Genomic DNA, 24,116 nt, shown 5'->3' with positions numbered 1-24,116 from the left:
AGGAAGATCCCACATGCCATGGAGCGGCTAGGCCCGTGAGCCATGGCCGCTGAGCCTGCGTGTCCGGAGCCTGTGCTCCGCAATGGGAGAGGCCACAACAGTGAGAGGCCCGCGTACTGCAAAAAAAAAAAAAAAAAAAATCTATCTCTGATATAGGTCAAAACGGCACTTCTCTCCCCCATGTCATACTCATCAGCTACTCTTATACCCCCAAATAGTTGCAACTTTAATGCAGAGTGTCTATACAGATAGTAAGTAAAGCTATTTTCTTTAAACAAGAAATCACTTTGTAAACAAACACAGCTGATCTCGAATGTACACTGTACAGTTCCTAGTCAGTGAGGAAAGGCAAGAATATGATCCCAAATGTTAACAATTGTATATACCTGAAATCTGTTTCTAAATTTGTCTTCCAAATCAGCTTGCAGGAATACTTGAATGAAGTGAATTATGTTCTCCTGTTCAAGCAATTTGTTCTCCAAAACCCATAATTAGGCTGCATGGGGATCTAATTTGAACATTTTAGGGCCTGTTACATACAAATGAGTTTCACTACCTTTATTCATTACTTTGAATTAAATCTCTTAAATTATCTGTTTTATTTTCCTCATTAGCAAATTGTAGGAGAGGGGATATCCATTACCAAATAACCTTCAAAACACAGAATGCATAAATGCTGAAATTCATTTTTACTACTAGTCAATAAATCACAACAGAAAGAGCTGAAGGTAGTTCTCAGTAACCTCATTACATTATGTATACTACCGTCTTATAGCCCCATTATTAGACCACCATCACCATTATAAGTAGCTAATAGAGTATTTTCCATTTTTCAGGTACTTCGTTAAATGCTTTACATACAACTAGCTCATGTGATCCTCAAACCTAAGAAGGGTATACTACGTATTTGTATTCCCACTTTTACAAATGAAGAAACCTACAGTTATAGCTGGCAAAGTGGCAGAGCCAATTATCCAGGCTGTTTGACTGCAGAGCCCTTGCTCTTTAAGTCAAATATTTATTAGCTATTACACAAAACTGGGAGAAAAAGGGTAAAAAGTTTCAGAGAAATGTATTTTGATTCAGTGTAATAGTCAATGTATCTGCCTAACAACCGAAGGGGCTGTATCATGAAATAAAGAGTAACAGAAGTGTTCAAACTAGAGTCCTGATGATCATGTGTCTGTGTTTCAGGGCAATCAAACAGATGGTGAGTAATAGCTGTACTTTATAGCAGAATTCTAGCTAATAAATGCAACAATCATCAATGGTAGCAAAACCCAGTAGATGAAAGTTTGATGAGGAACTTTGTAATGAATGGATCAGAGTGACTATACCAGAATCCACTGATTAATTCTGACATCACTAAAAGTAAGACAACAGGGTATGCGCCCCCCACATATGATGCAATAGGTAACTGATAAACTACTGGCAGTCATGGGGGTGAGGGGTCTGATGTAACTACCAGTCTCAAAAAATTATATAGCAAACATATAAGGAGACTATCACAGATTAAGAGAGATTTGAAATCTAGTAGTCACATAATGGAACTTCCCTGGTGGTCCAGTGGTTAAGAATCCACCTTCCAAAGCAGGGACGTTCAATCCCTGGCCAGGGAACCCGATCGGACCCCACATGCCGCAGGGCAACTGGGCCCTTGCACCACAACTACTGAGCCAGCGCTCTATGGAGCCCATGCGCCACAACTAGAGAGAAGGCTGTGTGCCACAATGAAAGATCCTGCATGCAGCAACGAAGATGCCGTGTGCCACAACTAAGACCTAATGCAGCCAAATAAATAAATATTTTTTAAAATTCTTTTAAAAAGTTACATAACTATGTTTTTTAAAAAAAATGAACAGGGATGGTGTACTAAATAACATTAAATATTTCCTGCCAATTGCATTAGATATGATAATGGCATTGTGGTTATTTTTAAAGCCTCTCACTTCTATATAGTAAAGTATGAAATGAGAGACTATCTGGCATGCTTTAAAATATTCCAGTAACAACAACAAAAAAGTAGGGGACAGATGAAACTAGAATGGCAAAACGTTAATAACTGTTGAAGCTGGATGAGTACACTGGGCAGGGGCAAGGGGTATTCATTATACCATTCTCTCTTGTATGAATGTTTGAAGTTTTCCATAATAAAAAATTTTTAATTTTTAATTGCAATATGAAAGAGGATAACAAATCTCCAAACAAGTAAACAACAGGAGACCACGTGTGCACATGCAGCAAGCAGAGAAGTGTGCTGGCAAAAGATATGTATTCCTGTTACCATCCAATCACCCACTTACCCACAATTAAGGCCCATTTACCAGGTTGTGGCTAAGCATTAATCCCCTGACCCAAGCAAAAGTAATCACCAGGATTCACCCATCTGATTCAGCATTCATCTCTATGGTTGTAAGAATTTAACTCCCCAACAATAATCCTCCCCCACAAAAAAATCATAAATATGTAACCACAGTAAACATTATGCTATGATGGAAAGTATTTTCCATAAATTAACTTTTGCCAAATAACATCAATACACAGTTCTACTTTAGAATCATTTAAAAAATATATTTATTTATTTACTTGGCTGCTCCAGGTCCTAGTTGCAGCATGTAGGATCTGTAGTTGCAGCCTGCGAACTCTTAGATGTGGCAGGTGGGACCTAGTTCCCTGACCAGGGATCGAACCTGGGCCCCCTGCATTGGGAGCGTGGGACCTTAGCCACTGGACCACCAGGGAAGTCCCTACTTTAGAGTCATTTTATTTGAAAAGATTCAAAGTGAGAAACTTTAAAAAAAACTCAGCAATGGTAAATATAAAACTGTTCTGTGTTTGGGAAGGAGAATATTAATATTCTGAATATTTGAATCCATTTTCCACCCATTTGCCAATCTCTCTGGATAAGGCACCACTGTGCTAAATTTTCATTTCGTGCGAAAATTATCTTTTGAGTTCTCAAGGTAAACCTAAGAACAATAAAGGATTTTGTACATCATTTTGCAAATGAGAAGTCTGGATGCAATTTCCACTTCCAGATACCAAATTCCAGATAAATACTATATTATAATAATAATGTATAATGATAATAAAGCTAGCTATTCCATAAAATAGAATTTTATCAGAACTTATATACCATGGGTTTTTTGTTTTGTTTTGTATCTCAAATGTCAAGTTATACTATATTACAATTTAGAAAATGCAGCTCATCTACAGCCCTAGCCGTCAAGTCCCTACCCACTCTAAAATATTCCCGCCATCACAGAGGGGCAGTAAGTGACATAAACAACTCACTGTAAGAGGTCAAATCCTATGCTCTATGACAAAGAAATACTGCAAGTTGACAAGGCAGATGCACACCTCACAGAGAAACAACAAAGGGTAAAATAAAATGATAAAAGGACTATGACAGGACTATGACTTAGAATTAACAACAGTAACTAATACCATATCCAGAAGTTGAACTAGGCAGCTGGTTTTCATGCCTACCATCTACACCGATGAGAGCACTGAAAATCAAAGCTGACACTATGTAAACACTAACCAGTACACAGTTCAGCCAAACTTTTCTGTTCTAGGGCCTTCTGTCCAGAAGGCATGCTCCATCCAATTCCTCTTCTCCCCCATTATATGTTTTCAAAACACCTGATGAGGAGGCATAACAGAGTACTATGTAAGAGCAAAAGCTTGAAAAGTCAGAAAACTGGATTTGAAAACCAACTCCAATACTTTTTAACACTTTTTAACCTAAGATGCTAAGAGAAACGGTGGCCAAACAGATTATCTATAAAACTGAGATAGTAGTACTGTAATTACTTCAAAGATGATGAGCAGAGAATATCTATTTAAAATCCTCTATACAGAAAATATCTGCAAACAATGCAACGGACAAGGGGCTAATATTCAAAACATACAAACAGCTTACACAACTCAGTATCAGAAAGAACAACCCAATCAAAATATGGGCAGAAGACCTAAATATAGACATTTCCCCCCCAAAAAAGACATACAGATGGCTAACAGGTACATGAAAAGATGTTCAACATTGCTAATTATTAGAGAAATGCAAATCAAAAGCACAATAAGGTATCACTTCAAACGGGGCAGAATGCCCATCATCAAAAAGTCTACAAATAATGCTAGAGAGGATGTAGATAAAAGGGAACCCTTGTACACTGTTGGTGGGAATGTAACTTGGTGCAGCCACTATGGAAAACAGTATGGAGGTTCCTTAAAAAACTAAAAATAGAACTACAGTACGATCCAGCGATTCCACTCCTGGGAATATATCCGGAAAAAATGAAAACTCTAATTCGAAAAGATACATATACACCAACGTTCACAGCAGCACTATTTACAATAGCTAAGACATGGAAGCAACCCAAGTGCCCATCAACAGAAGACTGGCTTAAGACGATGGGATATATACATACAGTGGAGTATTACTCAGCCATAAAAAAGAATGAAATATTGCCACTTGTAGCAATGCGGATGGACCTAAAGAATATTATGCTTAGTGAAATAAACCAAAGACAAATACTATATGATATCACTTATATGTACAATCTAAAAAATAATACAAATGAATCTTTATACAAAACAGAAAAAGACACAGAAAACAGATTTATGGTTACCAAGGTGGGGAGGGGACAAATGAGGAGTATAGGATTAACAGATACAAACTACTATACATAAAATAGATAAGCAACAGGGATTTACTGTAGAGCACAGAGAATTATACCCAGTATCTTGTAATATAACCTATAATGGAATATAATCTGCAAAAAAACCAAATCACTATGCTGTACACCTGAAACTAACACAATACTGTAAATCAACTACACTTCGGTTAAAAAAATAAATAGTGAAACCCTCCATAGAGCACCTGCCACATAGTGCTCAACAAATAAGAACTGTGAGCTATCTGAATTACGTATTTGAAATATTCTCTAACAATAGTCTTCACTACTAGAAAATAAGCATGGGGCTTGCCTGGTGGTGCAGTGGTTACGAATCCACCTACCAATGCAGGGGACACAGGTTCGGGCCCTGGTCCAGGAAGATCCCAGATGCTGCGGAGCAACTAAGCCCGTGCGCCACAACTACTGAGCCTGCGCTCCAGAGCGCACAAGCCACAACTACAGAAGCCCGCGTACCTAGAGCCCATGCCCCGCAACAAGAAAAGCCACTGCAATGAGAAGCCCGCGCACGGCAACGAAGATAGCCCCTGCTCACCACAACTAGAGAAAGCCCGCGCGCAGCAATGAAGACCCAACGCAGCCAAAAATAAATTAATTAATTAAAAAAAAAAAAAACCCTGGTCTTTCACCACAGATAGTTTGAGAAACACTAACTAAACCAGAACATGCACGAATTGTCTTTATTCTATTTGGAACCCCTTACTTTCTAAATAATTGATAACTGAGTGCCTAGAGCCCGTGCTCCAAACAAGAGAAGCCACCGCAATGAGAAAGTAAGTATTTATTTTTCTACTTTGGGTTAGTAGACAATGCTAAGTTGAAGCATATACAGAAAGTGTCCACTTTCTGTATGTTAGGGTTTAACTGCTAATAAAGTTCTATTCTTCACTCCTTTCACCCCTATCGTACCCAACAGACCAAGGAAAACAGAAAGCCAGGCTTTCACTTTAAAACAATGCCTCCAGAAGAGTGCAATGTGTGGGGATTAAACAGACCTTAAAAAACAAAACCAAACAAAAAGGTTCCCAGAAGCTTCACAGTGCTCATCCAAAAATCTTCTTTTGGATTTCTTTTTTCCTTCCCAGATTCCTGAAAATACACTACAATCACTTTTTACCTGGGGCTTTGAGAAATTTTCAATATGTTTAGACCACATGCCATTTATTAAGACATTTTCTTCCAGCTTCTAGCCCACACTTTCCACACTCTAGTTTGTTAAAGTATGATTAGGACCCTATAAACTATATTTCTCCTTTGATAGTAATAGCATGTGCTACAGGAAGAATCAAAGTCTGGAAAAATAAGAGGGAATATATATGCTCCTTCTTATTGGTCACAGTTCCTATGTGTATGGACCCATTCATGCATTTCATCCTGGCATTGATTCCAGTTTCTACCTTTTTTCCAAAATCCCAGACCAGTCTGATTGCAATTCCTCACACACAAGCACCAGCTGCCCAATACCCCTCCTTTGGAAATTTCAGCTCCAAGAGGGGCCCTACTCCAAGCTTCTGGGTTCTGGTAACCACACCCTCTTCCCTTTTTTCTCCCAGCCCTAGGGCAAGTAGCTACTTCTGCCTTTCTGTTACCTCAGTGTCCCCTTTTCATTTTCTTAGTTCTCCAAAAACGCTTTTAACCAATTCCTCACATTAAATTCTGTTCTCCTGACTAGTATGAAAAGAACAACATGAAAGTTTAAAACTCTTTCCTTGAAAGCTTATCATAAAAGAGAAACATAAAATACAAGTAATTATTCCAACCTGTGATATCATCACTCTAATGCCAAGTTGGGGCTTCTTACCAAGCCACTCTAAAAGCATGAAACTGGGGACTTCCCTGGTGGCACAGTGGTTAAAAATCCGCCTGCCAATGCAGGGAACACAGGTTCGAGCCCTGGTCCAGGAAGATCCCACATGCCACGGAGCAACGAAGCCTGGGCGCCACAACCACTGAGCCTGAGCTCTAGAGCCCATGAGCCACAACTACTGAGCCCACGTGTCACAACTACTGAAGCCCGCACGCCTAGAGCCCATGCTCCGCAACAAGAGAAGCCACAGCAATGAGAAGCCCACACACCACAACAAAGAGTAGCCCCTGCTCGCCGCAACTAGAGAGCTCCCGCGTGCACAAAGACCCAATGCAGCCAAAAATAAATGAACAAGTAAATTTTTTAAAATAAATAAATAATAAAATAAAAGCATGAAACTGGGATGGGTCATGCTTTCTGGAAAACGTAACACATTTAAAAACTGTACATAAGCAGTCTTGAAAATGAGACACTTGCTATATGATTGTTCATTAGTGCTCTGGAGCAAGTGTATGCAAATTTTTTATAAAGAGACAGAAAGCAAGTATTTTAGGCTTTGCAGGCCCTGCAGTCTCTGTCACAACTACTCAACTCCCAACATTTTTTTGTGAAAACAGCCATAGACAGGGACTTCACTGGTGGTCCAGTAGTTAAGACTTCGCCTTCCAATGCAGGGGGTGCGGGTTTGATCCCCGGTTGAGGAGCTAAGATCGCACATGCCTCCCTGGCCAAAAACCAAAACATAAAACAGAAGCAATATTGTAACAAATTCAATAAAGCCAAGAAAGAGAGGAAGGAAGGAAGGGAGAGATGGAGGGAGGACTGGAGGGAGGGGCCACAGACTGCTGTGAATGAGCGAGCATAACTGTGTTCCAATAACACTTTATTTATGGACATAAAATGATATGAAGTTGAAATTTCTAACATGTCACAAAATATTATTCTTTTGATTTTTTTAACCATCTAAAAATATAAAATCATTCTTAGTTCACAGGCTGTACAAAAACATGCAGGCAGGCTGGATTTGGCCCAGTGGCCTGTTTGCCAACCCCGTTCTAGATTGTGCCTCTTACAAAATCAAAGTATTATGTTCATTGATGGACTAAAAAAAAAAAAAGAAAAAAAAATTACTCTAGCAAACCTAGGTTTAAACTATAATGTAACTAACCTGAAACGTTAATGTTACTTACATTACAAAACAATGTTACTTACCCTCCTCAAACTTTCTTTTAATGAAGACTAAAGATAAGAAAATTTACTAACAGGGAAATTTCAAAGTATGATGCGGGTTCAATTTAAATATTTGCCAAACTTGCGTACCTTCTTTCTACCTCTACAGCACCATAAAATAAGCACTGGTTTTAAAATTAACCTTGAATAATGTAAATTTCTAAATCAGAGATTAATTGAATTGGGGTCTTAATGATGTTCAACTGAGAACTTAGGTTAAAGTAATAATGGTCCCCATTTCCCAAACAATTCTTCAAGTAGAAAAAACATCTACAGACATTAGCAAGTTACACTCAAGTTTCTTATTTCAAAGTAACCATGATTGTATAGCCTCTCCTGTTAATCCGCAACTACTTTGATTCCTTAGTATCAGCAATGAGGAACGTCTCTTTGGCATCTTATGCTCCCACAAATATGTTCATTATTGCTACTTATGAACTGTGTCCATCTGTCCAAAAACTATGAGTTAAAGTCCTAAGAGCACCCTTGAACTAGGACTACCTCAAGGCCTGGATGCAGTATGCACTGGTAAGACGAAAAAAAAAAAAAAAAGCACAAGCAGCAGTGCAGTAGTATGCATGACACGTGAAAGGCATAAAAACAAACATCACGCCTCTCAACAAAAGGCAAGTTCTCTACATGTGCACCTCTCATAGTTTTCCTTAGTTTATGGAAAGACAACAAACCAAGGCTTGAGTTTCATATGGGATTAAGAGTTCCTAGAAGCTCATTTCCAATGCAAATTTCAGATTAAAGGCACTTGGCCAAAGGGGCAGACCTGGATGAGCCACATATCCAGTGTACCTTTTGCTGAAATGATGTCCAGGCCTCTAATCCTCTAGAATACATATCTGCAAAGTCAGACGAAAGAACCAACACAACTAGGGAATCCCCTGCACCTTCCAAATTGAACTATTATAAGCACCTCAAAACTAATCCAGAAGACCTCTAGGAAAACAACTCAGAATATAGAAATCCAGCTGATTATGAATGGCAGCTATTCCAAATATTATTTCTTAATACCGTTAAAAAGATAGTCTTTGACAAATTGGTAAATGAAGAGACTTTTGCTCAAGTTGTGGTACTACCATTAAACTAGCTAGTGAGCATAGCTTTAACTTCTTTGGGCCTTCTTTTCCTTTCTTATTCTGTAAAATAAGAGGCACTAGCTCCCATGCCCTTTAAAATCACAGCCATGGAGAATAAAGACTTAAATATAAGACACGACACCATAAAATTCCAAGAAGAGAAGGTAAGCAAAACATTCTGACATAAATCCTAGCAATGTTTTCTTAGGTCAGTCTCCCAAAGCAATAGAAATAAAAGCAAAAGTAAACAAATGGGACCTAATCAAACTTTTAAGCTTTTGCACAGCAAAGGAAACCATAAACAAAAAAACCTACAGACTGGGAGAAAATATTTGCAAATGATGTGATGGAAAAGTGCTTAATTTCCAAATTATACAAACAGGTCATACAACTCAATAACAAAAAAACAAACAACCCAATCAAAAAATGGGCAGAAGACCTAACTAGACTTTTCTCCAAAGAAGACATACTGATGGCCAATAACCACACGAAAAAATGCTTAACACTGCTAATTATTAGAGAAATGCAAATCAAAACTACAATGAAGTACCACCTCACACCAGTCAAAATGGCCATCATTAAAAAGTCCACAAATAAGGGCTTCCCTGGTGGCACAGTGGTTAAGAATCTGCCTGCCAATGGAGGGAACACAGGTTGGAGCCCTGGTCCAGGAAGATCCCACATGCCGCAGAGCAACTAAGCCCATGTGCTACAACTACTGAGCCTGTGCTCTGGAGCCTGTGCGCCTAGAGCCTGTGCTCTGCAACAAGAGAAGCCACTGCAACGAGAAACCCGCGCACCGCAATAAAGAGTAGCCCCTGCCCGCCACCAACTAGAGAAAGCCCACACGTAGCAAGGAAGACCCAACGCAGCAAAAAATTAATTAATTAATTAATTAAAACTTTAAAAGTCTACAATCCACAAACGCTGGAGAGGGTGTGGAGAAAAGGGAACCCTCCTACACTGTTGGTGGGAATGTAAATTGGTGCAGCCACTGTGGAAAACAGTACGGAGGTTCCTCAAAAAGCTAAAAATAGAGTTGCCATATGATCCGGCAATCCCAATCCTTGGCATATATCCAGACAAAACTATAATTCAAAAAGATATATGCACCCCTATGTTCATAGCAGCACTATTCACAGTGGCCAAGACACAGAAACCACCTAAATGTCCATCGACAGAGAAATGAATAAAGAAGATATGATATATATGTACAATGGAATACTACTCAGCCATAAAAAAGAACGAACTAATGCCATTCGTAATAACATGGATGGACCTAGAGACTATCATACTAAGTGAAGTCAGAAAGACAAAGGCAAATACCATATAATATCACTTATATGTGGAATCTAAAATATGGCACAAATGAACTTATCTACAAAACAGAAACAGACTCACAGACATAAAGATCAGATTTGTGGTTGCCAAGGGGAAGTGGGGAAGGGAGGGGGTGGACTGGGAGTTTGGGGTTGGTAGATGCAAACTATTACATTTAGAATGGATAAATAACAAGGTCCTAGGCACAGGGAACTATATCCAATCTCCTGGGATAAACCATAATGGAAAACAATATAAAAGAGAGAACATCTATATGTGTATAACTGAGTCACTTTGCTGTACAGCAGAGATTGGCACAACATTGTAAATCAACTATACTTCAATAAAAAATTTTAAAAAAAGAAAATTATAGAGCTAAGCAATTACACTTAAAAAAAGCGCATCAACTATCCTACAGAACAACAAAAGCCTCAATTTTTAGAGTACCAAGTTTTCTACCATTTTCAATGTCACAGCTTTATGGTATATCCAAAAACACCCCTTGATTTATCACTGCATTTGTAGCTTCCTCACTTCCTTTTGGCCCCTAATATTCATAAAGAGATAAATGAAACTATTGAGCTGAAGGATTTGAATAAAAGACAAACAAGAGTAAAGCACACGGGCCTAACTTAAATAGGTTATCCATTCCGGAAAACACACAAGTATAAAACAACTAAAAAGACTGGGGCGGGGAGGGGGGGGGTGCGGGGGATGTAACAAAGCACACTACACTGTCCCACCAAAGGCAGCTGTCATAATTTCTCTCAGACCACCACCATGAGATCTCTAATTTTCATTAGTTTGTCTCCACCAGGATCAACAGAAGAAGACTAAAAAGTGTCTTGAGCACCAATCACTCTCATCAGCTCAACACGTACCACTCAGTACCCTGACCTCCTCTCTCCTAATCTAATAGTTATTTAAGATGGTCTTTCAATGTCAGTTATTATTAATGCTGCTATTCACTCTATGAGGAAAATAGAATAATGATAGTTATGAAGAATCAGGTCAACTCAAACATTTATCAATACTAAGCACATACTACTATGTTCCCAGCTGCTAGTCACTGGGATTCCTCCATTTAAAAGAATAAGTCTCTAAAACATATTCATCACGGTCCTTGGATTTTCTGATACATAGGACTACAAAATCCCTTAGGTCCTAGCAACAGAACCAACAAGTCTAGATCATGCAAGAGAATGGATGAATGCTAAGACAGACAGGCTCCAATGAAATGTTAGTCTTTCTTGATGCTGTGTATTAGTAACCACCCAAAGTACCTTAAAAGTTGGAGAATTATAAAAATACACATGTGGGCCTCCCTGGTGGCGCAGTGGTTGGGGGTCCGCCTGCCGATGCAGGGGATACGGGTTCGTGCCCCGGTCTGGGAGGATCCCATATGCCGCGGAGCGGCTGGGCCCGTGGGCCATGGCCGCTGAGCCTGTGCGTCCGGAGCCTGTGCTCCGCGGCGGGAGAGGCCACAGCAGTGAGAGGCCCGCGTACAGCAAAAAAAAAAAAAAAAAAAAAAAATACACATGTATACAAATACATCTTTTAAAATACTTATATGGAAAAAAAATTAAAATACTTAAGCAATGAGTACATTTCACAAAAGCACATAGCTAACAAATTTTGCAGCTAGCATATGCACAGCTGAAAAACATGTCCTATCATAGGTTCCAACTCCTGCTCCAATTTCATATCCTCTGACACTATCATTATCTTCTCTAGTAATAAAGAAAAGGAGTCAAAGAAAGGTGAGCACCAAGTATTTTTTGGTAGTCTCACTGTCTCTCTATAATACACGTGAGCATTCTATAACTGGGGAAATACTTGTTTTATACTCAACTACCACTGTTTCAATTTGTTACTATTTAGTTATTAACATTAATTCATCAAACTGCTGTTAATCTGCCAAGAAAACTCCATACTATATTTATCATAATTTATACAACTGGTTTCCTAAATAATAATACACCCATAACAGATTTAATTTTTTAATGGATACAGTAAACTTAAGCTTAAATAAGATACCTATGATGGTGACCTTGAGGAAAACTTTAGTAGTACATTTTCACATATTTCTAACAAAATGTTTTATTGTACCTCAACAAAATTCAACTGTTTACTATAGATAATCCTTAACTAAATTTTCAGCACAGAAGCAGTACCATAAAATGTGTAGCTTATGTTTTAGAGTTGATATAGATACTAGAATTGAGAAATTAATGGAAGAGTTATATATTTAACCAGGCAATTTTAGAAAGTCTGTGTGTGTGCTCAGGTTCAGAAAAATGGACTTCCAAAAAAAGGTTTTTGCATCCATCTATACAATTTATGAAAAATGTTAGCTCTAATTTACATTCATACAAAATTCATAAAAATCTTAAACATGGCACCCTCCGCCTACTAAAGTAGAGCCTATGTAATTAACAACTATCCACCAAGAAGCAAAATATCACACAAAAGACTCAAAATACAAGTTAGTCCATGAGTCTCCAAAGAGCTAATCATGAAGCAAATGTTGGTGATTACTATACAGCCCTCCCCAAAGAAAGTCTAACTGTACTTGGCAAAAAGCGGGCAGCAGGAAGAGCTACAGTCAGAAACCACCACTTGCTCCAGGTTCTTAACAAGCTCACAGCTGTGCTCCCAGTAAGCAGACCTGGTAGGAGCCTGCCAGCACAATCAAATTCCTATCAATACCCACACCATTTTAAGGATATTTTCACTTGTGAGATGTTAGCACCGGACAGAAAAGGCATTCTAAAATAAAAAGCATCTTTAGGAATTCACACCAACTTTAAACCTCCATCTAAATGACCAAAGTATTTTGCTCAGTTGGAAAAGATATTGAAGCAACCATTGAGCTTGATTAAGAAAAAAAAAAACTACCAAATTAAACATAAAGGACATTATACATTAATTCTAAAGCTAAGGGACTCAAATACAACACCTGATTAGTGTATGGTAACCAAGAATGACAAAAATTGCCTCTCATTTGAATCCATGAAAGTACACTTCCAAATATAATTCCCATTATGAAAAAAAAAATAAACCTATTGAATTTTCATTTGGCTAGTTTGTTGGCTAGCTTCAAATCAACCATTTTCAATAGACTATACTTCAATACCTTGAGTTTTTAAAATAAGCAACCAACTAATCAAAGGGCAGGAATAAAAGCTATTTAATCCATCAGCACCAGACAGGACAAACAGAAATAAGCATGGACAAAAAAATAAAATTTTAAAAAAGAAAAGAGAGAAATATAGGAATCAAACTCTAGAGAGAATCGCAAAACACCATCATAAACTACCAGATATACTTGGAAGGAGACACTTTCCACACAGCACATATCCTAAGGCCCTTTAAAACTCCTCAACATAGTAAGAAAACAAAGCAACTTAACATAGTACATCCACAGTATAGAATATTCCCTGTTAAAAAAAGATAAGCACATCTTACACGTAAATGCAAGTATGTAGATGATATAATATGTGTAGTAGACAAAAACAAAAGGTCTGGAAAGGTATACACTAAATTGCCAGTAGTGGTTACCTCTTGGATGTGGGATTTGAAGAGATGGAGCCAGAAAGATATGCTAAAGGTGGATTTTTACTTTTTCCTCTATAAACATCTGTATTATCTTACCCTTGCACAATAAGCATTTATTGTTTTGGTAATTAAAAAAAGAAACCATTTCAGGGCTTCCCTGGTGGTCCAGTGGTTAAGACTCTGCGCTTCCATGCAGGGGGCACAGGTTCGAACCCTGGTCAGGGAAATAAGATCCAGCATGCCGTTCAGCATGGCCAAAAAAATAAATAAATAAAAATAAAAAAAGAAACCATTTCAAAACTATTACCAGACATTGTTATTGTTTTCAAAATATCACACTGATGGTTAGTACAAAGAGAGAATAGTAGTAAAGTACCTTCAAACCTTGAATTTAAAGCTCTATCCTCAAAATAAAGAAGACTAAGAGACATGACAATTAAATCCAATGTGTGATCCCAGACTGAAAAAAGAGGACACTATTGGGATAACAGGCACACTTTAAATATGAACATATATCAGGTGTAATATTATAAATGTTAAATTGCCTGAATTTAATCACTGCATGTTGGGTATCTAAGAGAATGCTTATTCTTAGGTAATACTATGAACTATTCAGCGGTGAAGGGTGATGGTGCCTACACCTTACTCTCAAATGGTTCAGCCAAAAATAAACAAACACAGGTATATGTGTTTTTATATAGAAAGATAAAGCAAATGTGGTGAAATTTCAACTACTGGTCAATCTAGGTGAAAATACGGGAGTTCACTATACTATTCTTAAAACTTCCCTGCAAGTTTGAATTTTTTTTCAAAATAAAAGATTCCTTCCCCCTAGAGAGTGGATCTCTCTCAGAAAGGGAAAGGAAGAATTCTAAACCTGACTTTCAGTTACACTAGGTGTAAATGTTTCAGTTTCTAATATGAAATGTCTCTCAGGGTCTTACAATAATAGCCCTTAATGCATTACAAAATAAGGTGCTCTATAGTATCCTGGAAAAATTAACAGAAATGATGAAGCTAGTCAACTTTTGATTCTAGCATATGACTATTATAGCTTCTCTGAAAAAACTGACAATGCTCATAGAACACTAAATATCAGGGTTAAGAAAAATTATTATAAATATCTGTTAAAGAGTAAATCATAATGCATTTCAATTTAAAGGGGAATAGATTAAATCAATTAATCACTATAGTGAAAAGTGGCAGAGAAGATTTGAAACACAAAAGTCCCACTAACACTAGAAAAGTATGATTGATAGTTATGTCTTGGCAGTTTGAACATTTCTTAGGAAAACACAACTGTATCAACAGTTGCTTGATACCCTTCTAAAGACATAGTGTGTCAGTAGAAGAATGGTGGGCCTGAAATCTAGATAAGGCTAGAGCAAATAGGGACATGAATTTTGGAGAGGTATACTCTATCCTAAGTACTAAGATAGTTCCACCTGGCTTTCTGTGATCACCAGGAAAGCCTCCAAGTAATATTTTGGCCTCCCATGTACCTACCAAAGACTGTACCCTGGCCTGTAGAACATACCTCAATCACTACAAAGCTATTTCTCTCTTATAAAATAACAAGAACTGAATTATGTACTGGCTGCAAAGCTACTAAAGGTCCAGACCATATGTGGAATCTGGTGACCACGTTATTCTTTCAGTTGGCTTCCTATGGCATCTCTATCCCCATTGTAACTTAGATGAGTTATGAGAATTTTATGAGAACGCGACTATCCTCACTGCTTTATATTTTATTTGACATGCTGAAGTATTTTTTCCCAGTTAATAAACTTTTATTTTTGCCAAATTCACCATGCTTTTCATATCATGGTGCCTTGTAAAGTACTGTTCTTTCTAGCTGCATCTTTCCATCCAATACTAATAATAAAAGAGTTAACACTGTCCTAATTCTTAAATCCTCATAAAACCCTTTGTAGAAAATACTGTTATGATCCTGACTTTACATATAAGGACACTAAGGCACAGAGTCATTACAAAATTTGCCCAGGTTCATAATGCTATTAAGTAAAAGAGGTGAGATTCTAAACCAGGAATTAGGATCCAGAGCTCAAGGGTTTAACATTTTTTGTGCCTTGGACCATTCTGCAATCTGATGAAGCCTGCAAATTCCTTCTCAGCTTTTTAAATATATGAAATAAACAAAGGAGACCAATTACCTTGGGGACAAAAAACTCAAATGTATGATATAGTAGTATATATATGCTTCTCAACAATCTAGTGGTGGATCTCCTATTTACTGTAATTTCTATGTAACGATGAACATAAATAATATCTTGAGATATCTACAATAATCACAATATAATATCTGTGATTTGTACTAGTAGTAAAATCACAGGTACTGTTAATAGTACTGTAGTTTGCTGTTTACATTAATAATTAAAAGGAATGCTAACTTCTAGTTAGAGGTTAGTGAAGAGGTAATTTTCCCCCTAAGTTTATGGATGCCATCCATGTTAACACTGCCCACTATATCAATCTTCTTAACACTGCAGTTTAAAAAAGGACCAATCCTGGGTCCTTCTCTCTTTCTACATTGGATCTCTTGGTGATCTCATCCAGTCTTGTGGCTCTGAATACTACTTAAGTTGATGACTACAAAGTTTATCTCTAGTCCAGACCCTTCCCCTAAATTCCAGACTTGGATATCAATTCAACCAGAATGTGTAACAGGCATCTCAAACTTACCACGTCTAAAACTGAACTCCTAATCTATTCCCCAAACCTGTTCTTCTCACGGTCATCCCTATCTTAGTTGATGGCAACCCCATCTTTCTCACTTCTCAGACCAAAACTCTTGGAATCATCCTTGACTCCTCTCTTACATGCCACATCTGATCTATCAACAAATCGTACTGGTTTGATCTTCAAAATATATCCAGAATTCAAGCATTTCTATCTCCTGTTACCGCCCTGATACAAGTCACCAGCATCTCCTTCCTAGATTCCTAGCTTCCTTACAATTATAAGTCTCCCTGCCTCTACTGTTGTTCCCCCCCTACAAACTGAGTGATCCTTTAGAAGCTGAAAGCATATCATGTCACTCCTTGGTTGAAAACTCCAGGCAAAGTCCTTATAAAGCCTCTACCAAGCCCTGTGAAATCTGTACCCCACCCCAACATAATGTACTATTACTTTTTTGTTCATTCCATTCTAGCCATACTGAGCAGAACTCACTAGGTCGGCCTCAGCACCTTGGAACAAACTATTCCCTCTACTTGGAAAGCTTTTTCCCCAAATGTTAACGAGGCTAACTTCCTCCCTTTTAAGTCTTTGCCTAAATATCACTCTCAAGAAGGCTCAGTTCACCTCATTTTAAATTTCAACATCTACCCCAGAAATTCTGAACCCCCTTACCGTGCTCCATTTTCCAAAGCACTTAACTTTGAACATTCCATTATTATTTATTGTTTATCACCCCGCACTAGGAGGGGTGCCCACACAAGCAAAATTGTTTCGTACACCACTCACCTCTAGTATGCCTATGTTTGGCACAAAGTAAACATGCACCTATTAAAAAAACAGCACTTCTATCATTGTAAAGTACTTGCCTGTGTCTCTCATTAGAAGAATACCTTGAAGACTCTGACTGGATCTAATTTGTAGTGCCCTCAACACCTGGCCTGGGGCCTGCCCAACAGCAGACACCTAACACAGATACTCAGGTGATTACAGCCACTTTCACCTGAAACACAACCCTATATGCCACAGGAAAAGCCAGGTCTTACAGCTGTGTCTGATTAAATACTTGGTAGAAGGCAAACACAGAACATCAGGTTCCAACTGTTACTTCAATCAAACTGAGTTTAAGTTTCATGCTTCATTTCTTCATGTGTCTAAGAAGCATTTCAAACTATCTTAAGTCTAAAGAGGTCACTTGGTCATTCCTCCCCCCCAGCCATGGCACCACCTCTCTAGCCCACCTAATCTTTTCATGCTTGACTTAAAATCCTCTTAAGTGTTCCTTGATGACCCCAGCTAGAAGCACTTACCCGTGCCATGCTCTGGGCCAACTGCTTTCCATGTTATTCTCATTTGATTCTCCCAAAAGCCCTATGAAGTTGCTTCCATTATGACACCTATTTCAAAGATGAGAAAACTCAAACTTGGAGAGATCAAATCACTTATTCAAGGTTCAACGAGTGTTCAAACACAGGTCTGCCTGACTCTGAAATCCAAGTTCTTTAACCCTCCACTATACCGCTTTTCTCTCTCCAATATTACAAACCCTAACTAGTTTATACATACTACCTCATAGGATTTGCTGTCACTTCACTTATCTAGGCTTCAATTCCGGCATCTGTAAAACAGGGGATATCGTTTAGGATGCCTCCTATCAAGACCCCTTTCAATTCTTAGAGTATTATGAAATAAAACATTTTATAATTCTTTACATACTCCAAGTAGGTTAATACACACACATACACACGTGTATTTTAGCACTTAGCCACTGCTAGAAATTAGTAATCTGCACTGCCAAAAAGCAGTGAAAATAAAAACTCCAAGACCTTATATAAAAAAAATAAAACATTCTTGATTCCTCCCCACATTCACATCTATCAGAGATGCACTTCTGAGTCCATTTTCCCACGTAGTATGAAAAATTATGTTTTCCCCCAAGAACTGTAAGAATGTGATACTTAAAGCTTCTGGACTTCACCAAACAACCTGGTAAAAGGAACTGAAAGCAGCCACTTAGCCCATTTAGGAGCTAGCATGTTATTTTAGACAGGACAAGTGCTCAATAAGCGTTTATCGGATCATGATACAGAATTTTTTTTTTGAGGTTTTCCAAGTCTCAAACCAAAAGCCTATAAAGAGCCACACCAAAACTAAGGTAAAATGTGTCAAAAGAACGTTATCTCTTGGAATCATTCTGGTCATAAAAGTGAATTTCCTTTGAAATCCCTATCAACTGTTAAGTTTGAAATGAGTCATATTCGTAGGTCTAGACTTCAACCAACACCAGCAAATGGAGTTTAAGGATAGCTTTTTAAAACAACAGTCTTGTGAGGATGCAGAGAAAGAAGTGAATCCAGGCTCTGGAGTGGAAGCTCTCTTGAGATATCAGATACAGCAGCAGACACAACCCACAACAGAAAAGTAAAAATGTCCTAGGCTGAAAACATACCGTTGGGCAAAACGATATTTCGGTTTTCTAGAATACTGTCTGTTTAGAGAATCCTCAAACGATTCTTGCTTTTTAACAAAGTCTTCAAAAGGAGTAGAAAGTCATCCGTTCAGGGTAAGAGGTTGCTGCTACCAAGGAAGTAGAGTGTCCGAAAGTGTGCAAATCTCATAATCTAGTAGAGAACGTATGCCCCTGCGGATGCTTTCACCTTCGGGCGGAAAAACCAACCCGGTGTCACCTCAACATTGGGGCCACTCAAACCTCGCCACCATTACAAAACCGAAATGCCAAAGGTGCAGAATATGAAGCCGGAAGCACTACCAGGCCAGGATCGAGTTCCAGGAGAAAAAAAATCAAAACCGAGAGCGCAGCGCGGGGCCCTCGGCCGCCTTGGGCCGAGAGACGCACGCTAGGCCCTTCCGGTCGGAGCCGCCGTCGCCGGTAGGCCAGGCGACGGGCCAGGCTTTCACCCGAGCCCGGGGATTCGCGGCCTACCCTCGCCGGTGCCCTCTCGCCGAGTATGGCACCGGCTGTTCCTCCGACTCGGCCCCTTCGTCTGTAGCGCGGTCCGCGCAGGCCGCGAGGAGCCGGAGGAGACCGCCGAGCCTCGGGCCGGCCGGGTCGGTGCAGACGCGGCGGTGGCGGCAGAGGCCGCGCCGCCCCTCCCCCACCGGCCCGGCCCAACCGCCGCTGCGACGCGAGTAGCGGCGCCAACGCCGGGCCCAACTGCCGGTCCCCGGCGGCCCGGACAAGGGGCCGGTGGCGGCGGCGCTGGCCTGCTCCCCACGCCGCCTGCGCGAGTCCACCGCAGGCCCGTTACTCCCCGCGCCACAACCCGTCAGGACGCGCCGCCCTCGGCTTGCGCTGAGGCGGCCGAGGGCAGCGGGAAGGCGCTGAGCTGATACTTACTCAGGAGTCGGGTGCTCGGGGTCGTAGAAATCCCCCATCTTCGGAGGCGGCTGCGGCGGCAGCTGCTTCATCGGGAGCGGCTAGAGACGGCGACGCGAGCCCCCTCCCCGCGGCAGGGCGACGGGAGGGAGGGGAGGGGAGGAGGCCGCTGGTCCGACCGCGGCGGCGGCGGCGGCGGCAGGGGCGGCCCGCGTCGCTTGCTCGCTCGCTCGCTCCCTCCCTCCGGCGCCCGCCCGCCGCTCTCTCCCCCACACACTCACACCGGGAGCGACGCTAACCCCGCCCTCCCCTCTGCAGCACAGGCCCGGCCCCTTAAAGAGACACGCACCCGCCGCGAGTCCGCCGCCAGTCGGCGCGCGGGCAGCTGCCGGTTGTACTCAGGCCGGAGCGGGAGGAGCGGGAGGAGCGGGAGGGGCTGCGCGCAGCCCGCGGACCCGGCCCGACTTCGCCAGCGACTTCCTGGAACAATAAACTCCAGGCCTGAGCGCCGTTGGCCCGCCCCGGGCCGAGAGCCGCTGCGCCGCGAACCCTCCCTCGGGCCCGCTGTGGCGGCGGCGCGCTGAGGCGTGACCCGGCGCGCCCCGGGGTTGTTTGCCGGCGACGACGGGGAAACAGCCCGAGCCCGCCGGGACACTAGCCTGCCTGCTCCGCCGCTCTCGAAGACCTGCCCTCCCGGAGCGCCGGAGTCCGCAGCGGCGCCGAGGGCCCCTCCCCCGGGCCTGCGGGCTCTGAGGTAAGGCGGTCGCCGCTTCTCCCGTGCCTCTCCCCCCTCTCTCCTTTATTTTTCCTTGCTTTTTCTCCCTGTTGCCTCTTCATCTCGTCCCCTCAGCAAGTACGGAAGCGGAGCTAGGCTGGGGATTCGCCCTAAAGCCGAGCTCTGGGGACGCCCCTTCCTACCTCCCGCACCCGCTGGGTCGGCTGGGCGCCGTCGGCTGGTCCCCGTCCGCCTGTCGCCGGGCTGCGTTCCACCACCCACACCTCCACCTGGAGCTGTACGTATTCTGCCCCCACCCCAGCATCTGGGAGCTGCGGATCCCGTCTTCTGCGTGGTTCTTAAAGGCCTTGGAGGAAATGTCTTTTAAGAAAAGGTTATTAATCACTTTCCTGCAAAAATGACATGGTACGATGAAGTAGGATAACTTGAAATGGCTGTGTGTCTGTTATTTTTGGAAGGAGAAACAAGAATACATAAAGCCATTAGCTAAACTCTAAGGGAGGGTCATAAGATCAGATTTTTTGTAGTTTTTTTTTTCCACTGTAATTTTGAATCGGATTTTACCAGCAAACAATTGGATGGAGGTATGTGTTATGGACTGAATGTGTACTCCACCCCACAAATTTATGTGTGAAATTCTGTCCCCCAAGATAATAGTATTAGAAGGTGGGACGTTTGGGAGGTGATTAGGTCATGAGAGTGGAGCCTGCATGAATAATGGAATTAGTGCCCTTATAAAAGTCCGTTGAGTTCTCTCCTTGTCTGCCCTGAGGATACAAGGAGAAAGCAGTGTGCAACCCAGAAGAAGGTCCTCACCAGAACTCAGCCGTTCTGGCACCCTGATCTCCAACTTTCAGCCTCCAAAACTGTGAGAAATAAATTTCTGTAGTTTATAGCCACCCAGTCTATGGCATTCCGTTTTAGCAACCGACAGTATAAGAGACTAGACATCCTTTACTAACTCTTTTATATCGTGTGTGTGTGTGTGTGTGTGTGTAAACACACATATATGTATGTTGTCACTGTCTGTTAGTACTTTATCATCATTGTTTCTCACGTGGGGATTATTTTGGCTTTTTTGTTGTTTTTTAGGCATGTCATGCAGGTCCAGAGCCTGTCTCACTCCCTTGGTTCAAGTCTCCCATGGCCACTTCTTTACAAACTATGAATATTACCTAATTTATCTGCTTTTTCTCATTGTAAGATGAGAATATTAATGTGGACAGGACCTCACTGTTGTAAGGATCCAATGGGATAATATTTGTAAAGCCTTAAACCTTCAATAAATATCAAGCACTCACTCAGAAGTTATAGTACAGTGGTTAAGCGCTACGAGGCATTGTATACCAGCCCACCACTTTCTAACTTTGTGACATTAGGCATGGTTACTTTTCATGCTTCCAGTGCCTCATCTGTAAAATAGAGGTATTATCCATTGCACAGAGTGTTGTGATTATTGAACTAAATTGTATAAAACATCCTTGCACAATACCTGTCATTGAGTAAGTGTTATGTTTTAGGCTTTGAAAGAATAGATTGGAGCCCTGTGCCTTAGATGCCACATAGGCCATTGGGAGCCACTTGACATTGGACAGACAGGAAAGGGCTGCTTTAATTATAGCTGGAGGTGGCTAAAATAATTTAAGTATGAGGTGATAAGGACCTAAACTGAGGTGAATGAGAAAAAAGCAGTCAGTTACAAGTTTCCTGTTTCCTAAATAACAAAGTAAATAGTTCTCTTGCAGGAGGTGCAGCTGGTCTTCATAATACCTGGTCTTAAGATAGCATTAGTCTGGTTAGAACCCAATGCAATAAGCATGCCAAACTATGGGATTCAGTGGGAAATACTAAGCCCCAAACATAAATAAATGAACCGAGTTTTTACAGGCAAGATTGTTGGAAGATTGAGTACTATTTAATGGCCTCATCTATCTCTGTACTAGGAGTTCTCTGTACACGTATTTTAAATTCAAAGAGAAAGCATCCTTGGAACACATACTTGGGCCTGGCCTCTTGATCAAAGCTGTGGGATAATTTGGTCTTTAGCCTATAATTTACTATCTCCTACTTTCTTACATAAAACCTTTTACAAATATGTTTGAAGGAAAAATGTCAGAAGTCTTAAAGTAAAACATATTATAAAAGGCATTCTATTCTCAGAGTGCTAAAACCATAGAAATTTTCATAATTGCTCCTGCCATTACTACTGCTGTAGGCCCAGAGCACCCCCATCTCAGGGGGACCCAAACATAGCCAGTAGCCATAACCCTGAAACAAAGTTGACTAGGGCATCTCTTGCCTTAGGGGAAATGGAAGGCCAAACATCAGATATTGCCCACAGTTATGCTCCTGTTACCTGGATGGGAAAAGAAAAAATATAATTGAGGTGGAGGAGAGAGCACCAGTTGATTACTTGAGCACATTCTTCAAAAATACTATGTGTAAACAAAATTTTTCAGGTCATATGTTGACAAGACAGTTCTTAGGACTGATAAAACACAGAAGCAATAAAATCAAGACACCGAGGTAGTCTGAGGTACCACTGGGTGGTGCCTCTTTTCAGTGTGCCCAAGTCAGAGCTCTGCTGGCTTCAAATGGGAACCTGGCTAAGGCTTTAGGAGAGAGAGAGAGAAAAGGTTGTTACCCCTCGAAACCTACAGCTGGGGCTGAGTGGGGAAGCTGCCCCTACCTACTTACCCTTGCCTCTTCCTGTCCCATTCTTCCCTCACCAAATCCTTCGCTGACCTAAGGGTTGTCAGAAGACTGTATTCCTCAAGAAATGCCAACGTGGGAAGGGCATGCACGCCCCAGGCCTTCAGTCCTACAACTCCCCAAGGTTCCTGGCTTTGCCAAGAGGGGACAGGGTTGACAGTGGCAACAAAGTCAATGTGGGCAGCGTGAGCAGGACAATGTGAGCAGGGCAATGTGGGAAACCGTATCTCTACCCATGTGCTCCCACAAACACCCTCACGTTGGCAGAATTAGGCCCATTCTTAATGGCCATAGCCTATGGTTAATAATGGTCTGCCCATGTATAAAAGGTTGAATTTAATATCAGAGAGGCAGTTTGGGAGTATACATGAATGATATACAGAAGGCTGGGTTATATCAAGATCAAATGTTTGAAAGTTGAAGCTTGCCAGTACAAGGTTTATGAAGATCACAACAGTTTGTGAGACACCTAATTAATTTCCTTGATTATTTAAATATTATCTTGAATCTATTCCCTGATGTTAATGTTCCTGTCATCAGTTTGTTATTTTCTAGTCCAGTGTTCTTTTGAATAGAGGAATTGTGTTACATATTCCAAAAATGTATTTTTCTTTATTTGGTCTCTAGGAAACCCAAATTGGCTGTTACTGTAGTTGCACATTAACCATTATGTCATGATTACAAAAAGGTACATCCTAGCATTAGAATAGAAATGTGATGTGGGTGTCTATAAGCTGTTATATACAGTTTTTTAATGCTGATTTACTGCTTAGTTTTAATAGATCAATATGTCATTCTGTTGTAACTGAAACTAATTCTTTTCCATTAATTAAAAATATAATGAGCAAGGTGGTTTTCAAAATATAAAGTATGTTACTCTACAAATGAAAGACTTGGATCAAGTGGTTTAAATGTGTATTTACTCTTCTGT

The 24,116-nt window shown here is 40.8% G+C and overlaps 1 protein-coding gene across 4 annotated transcripts in view; it reads right to left on the bottom strand.

Moving 5' to 3' along the window:
• Positions 1–20,008, bottom strand: part of SETD2 (SET domain containing 2, histone lysine methyltransferase) — a 120,869-nt gene extending 100,861 nt beyond the window's left edge. For all 4 annotated transcript variants that reach the window (XR_014295471.1, XR_014295472.1, XM_082637942.1 and 1 more), the window contains exon 1: positions 19,759–20,008. Coding sequence is in view for 2 of the 4 variants with exons in the window: in XM_082637942.1 (XP_082494068.1) it covers positions 19,759–19,829 (71 nt within the window). In the remaining 2 variants the exon portion in view is untranslated. The remainder of the gene's footprint in view (positions 1–19,758) is intronic.
• Positions 20,009–24,116: the final 4,108 nt, after the last annotated feature.

The sequence above is a fragment of the Mesoplodon mirus genome (assembly GCF_964341445.2).
Source record: "Mesoplodon mirus genome assembly, chromosome: 12".
NCBI lineage: Eukaryota > Metazoa > Chordata > Mammalia > Artiodactyla > Ziphiidae > Mesoplodon > Mesoplodon mirus.
The sequence above is the reverse complement of the archived record's forward strand: the minus strand, read 5'-3'. Positions and strand labels throughout refer to the sequence as shown.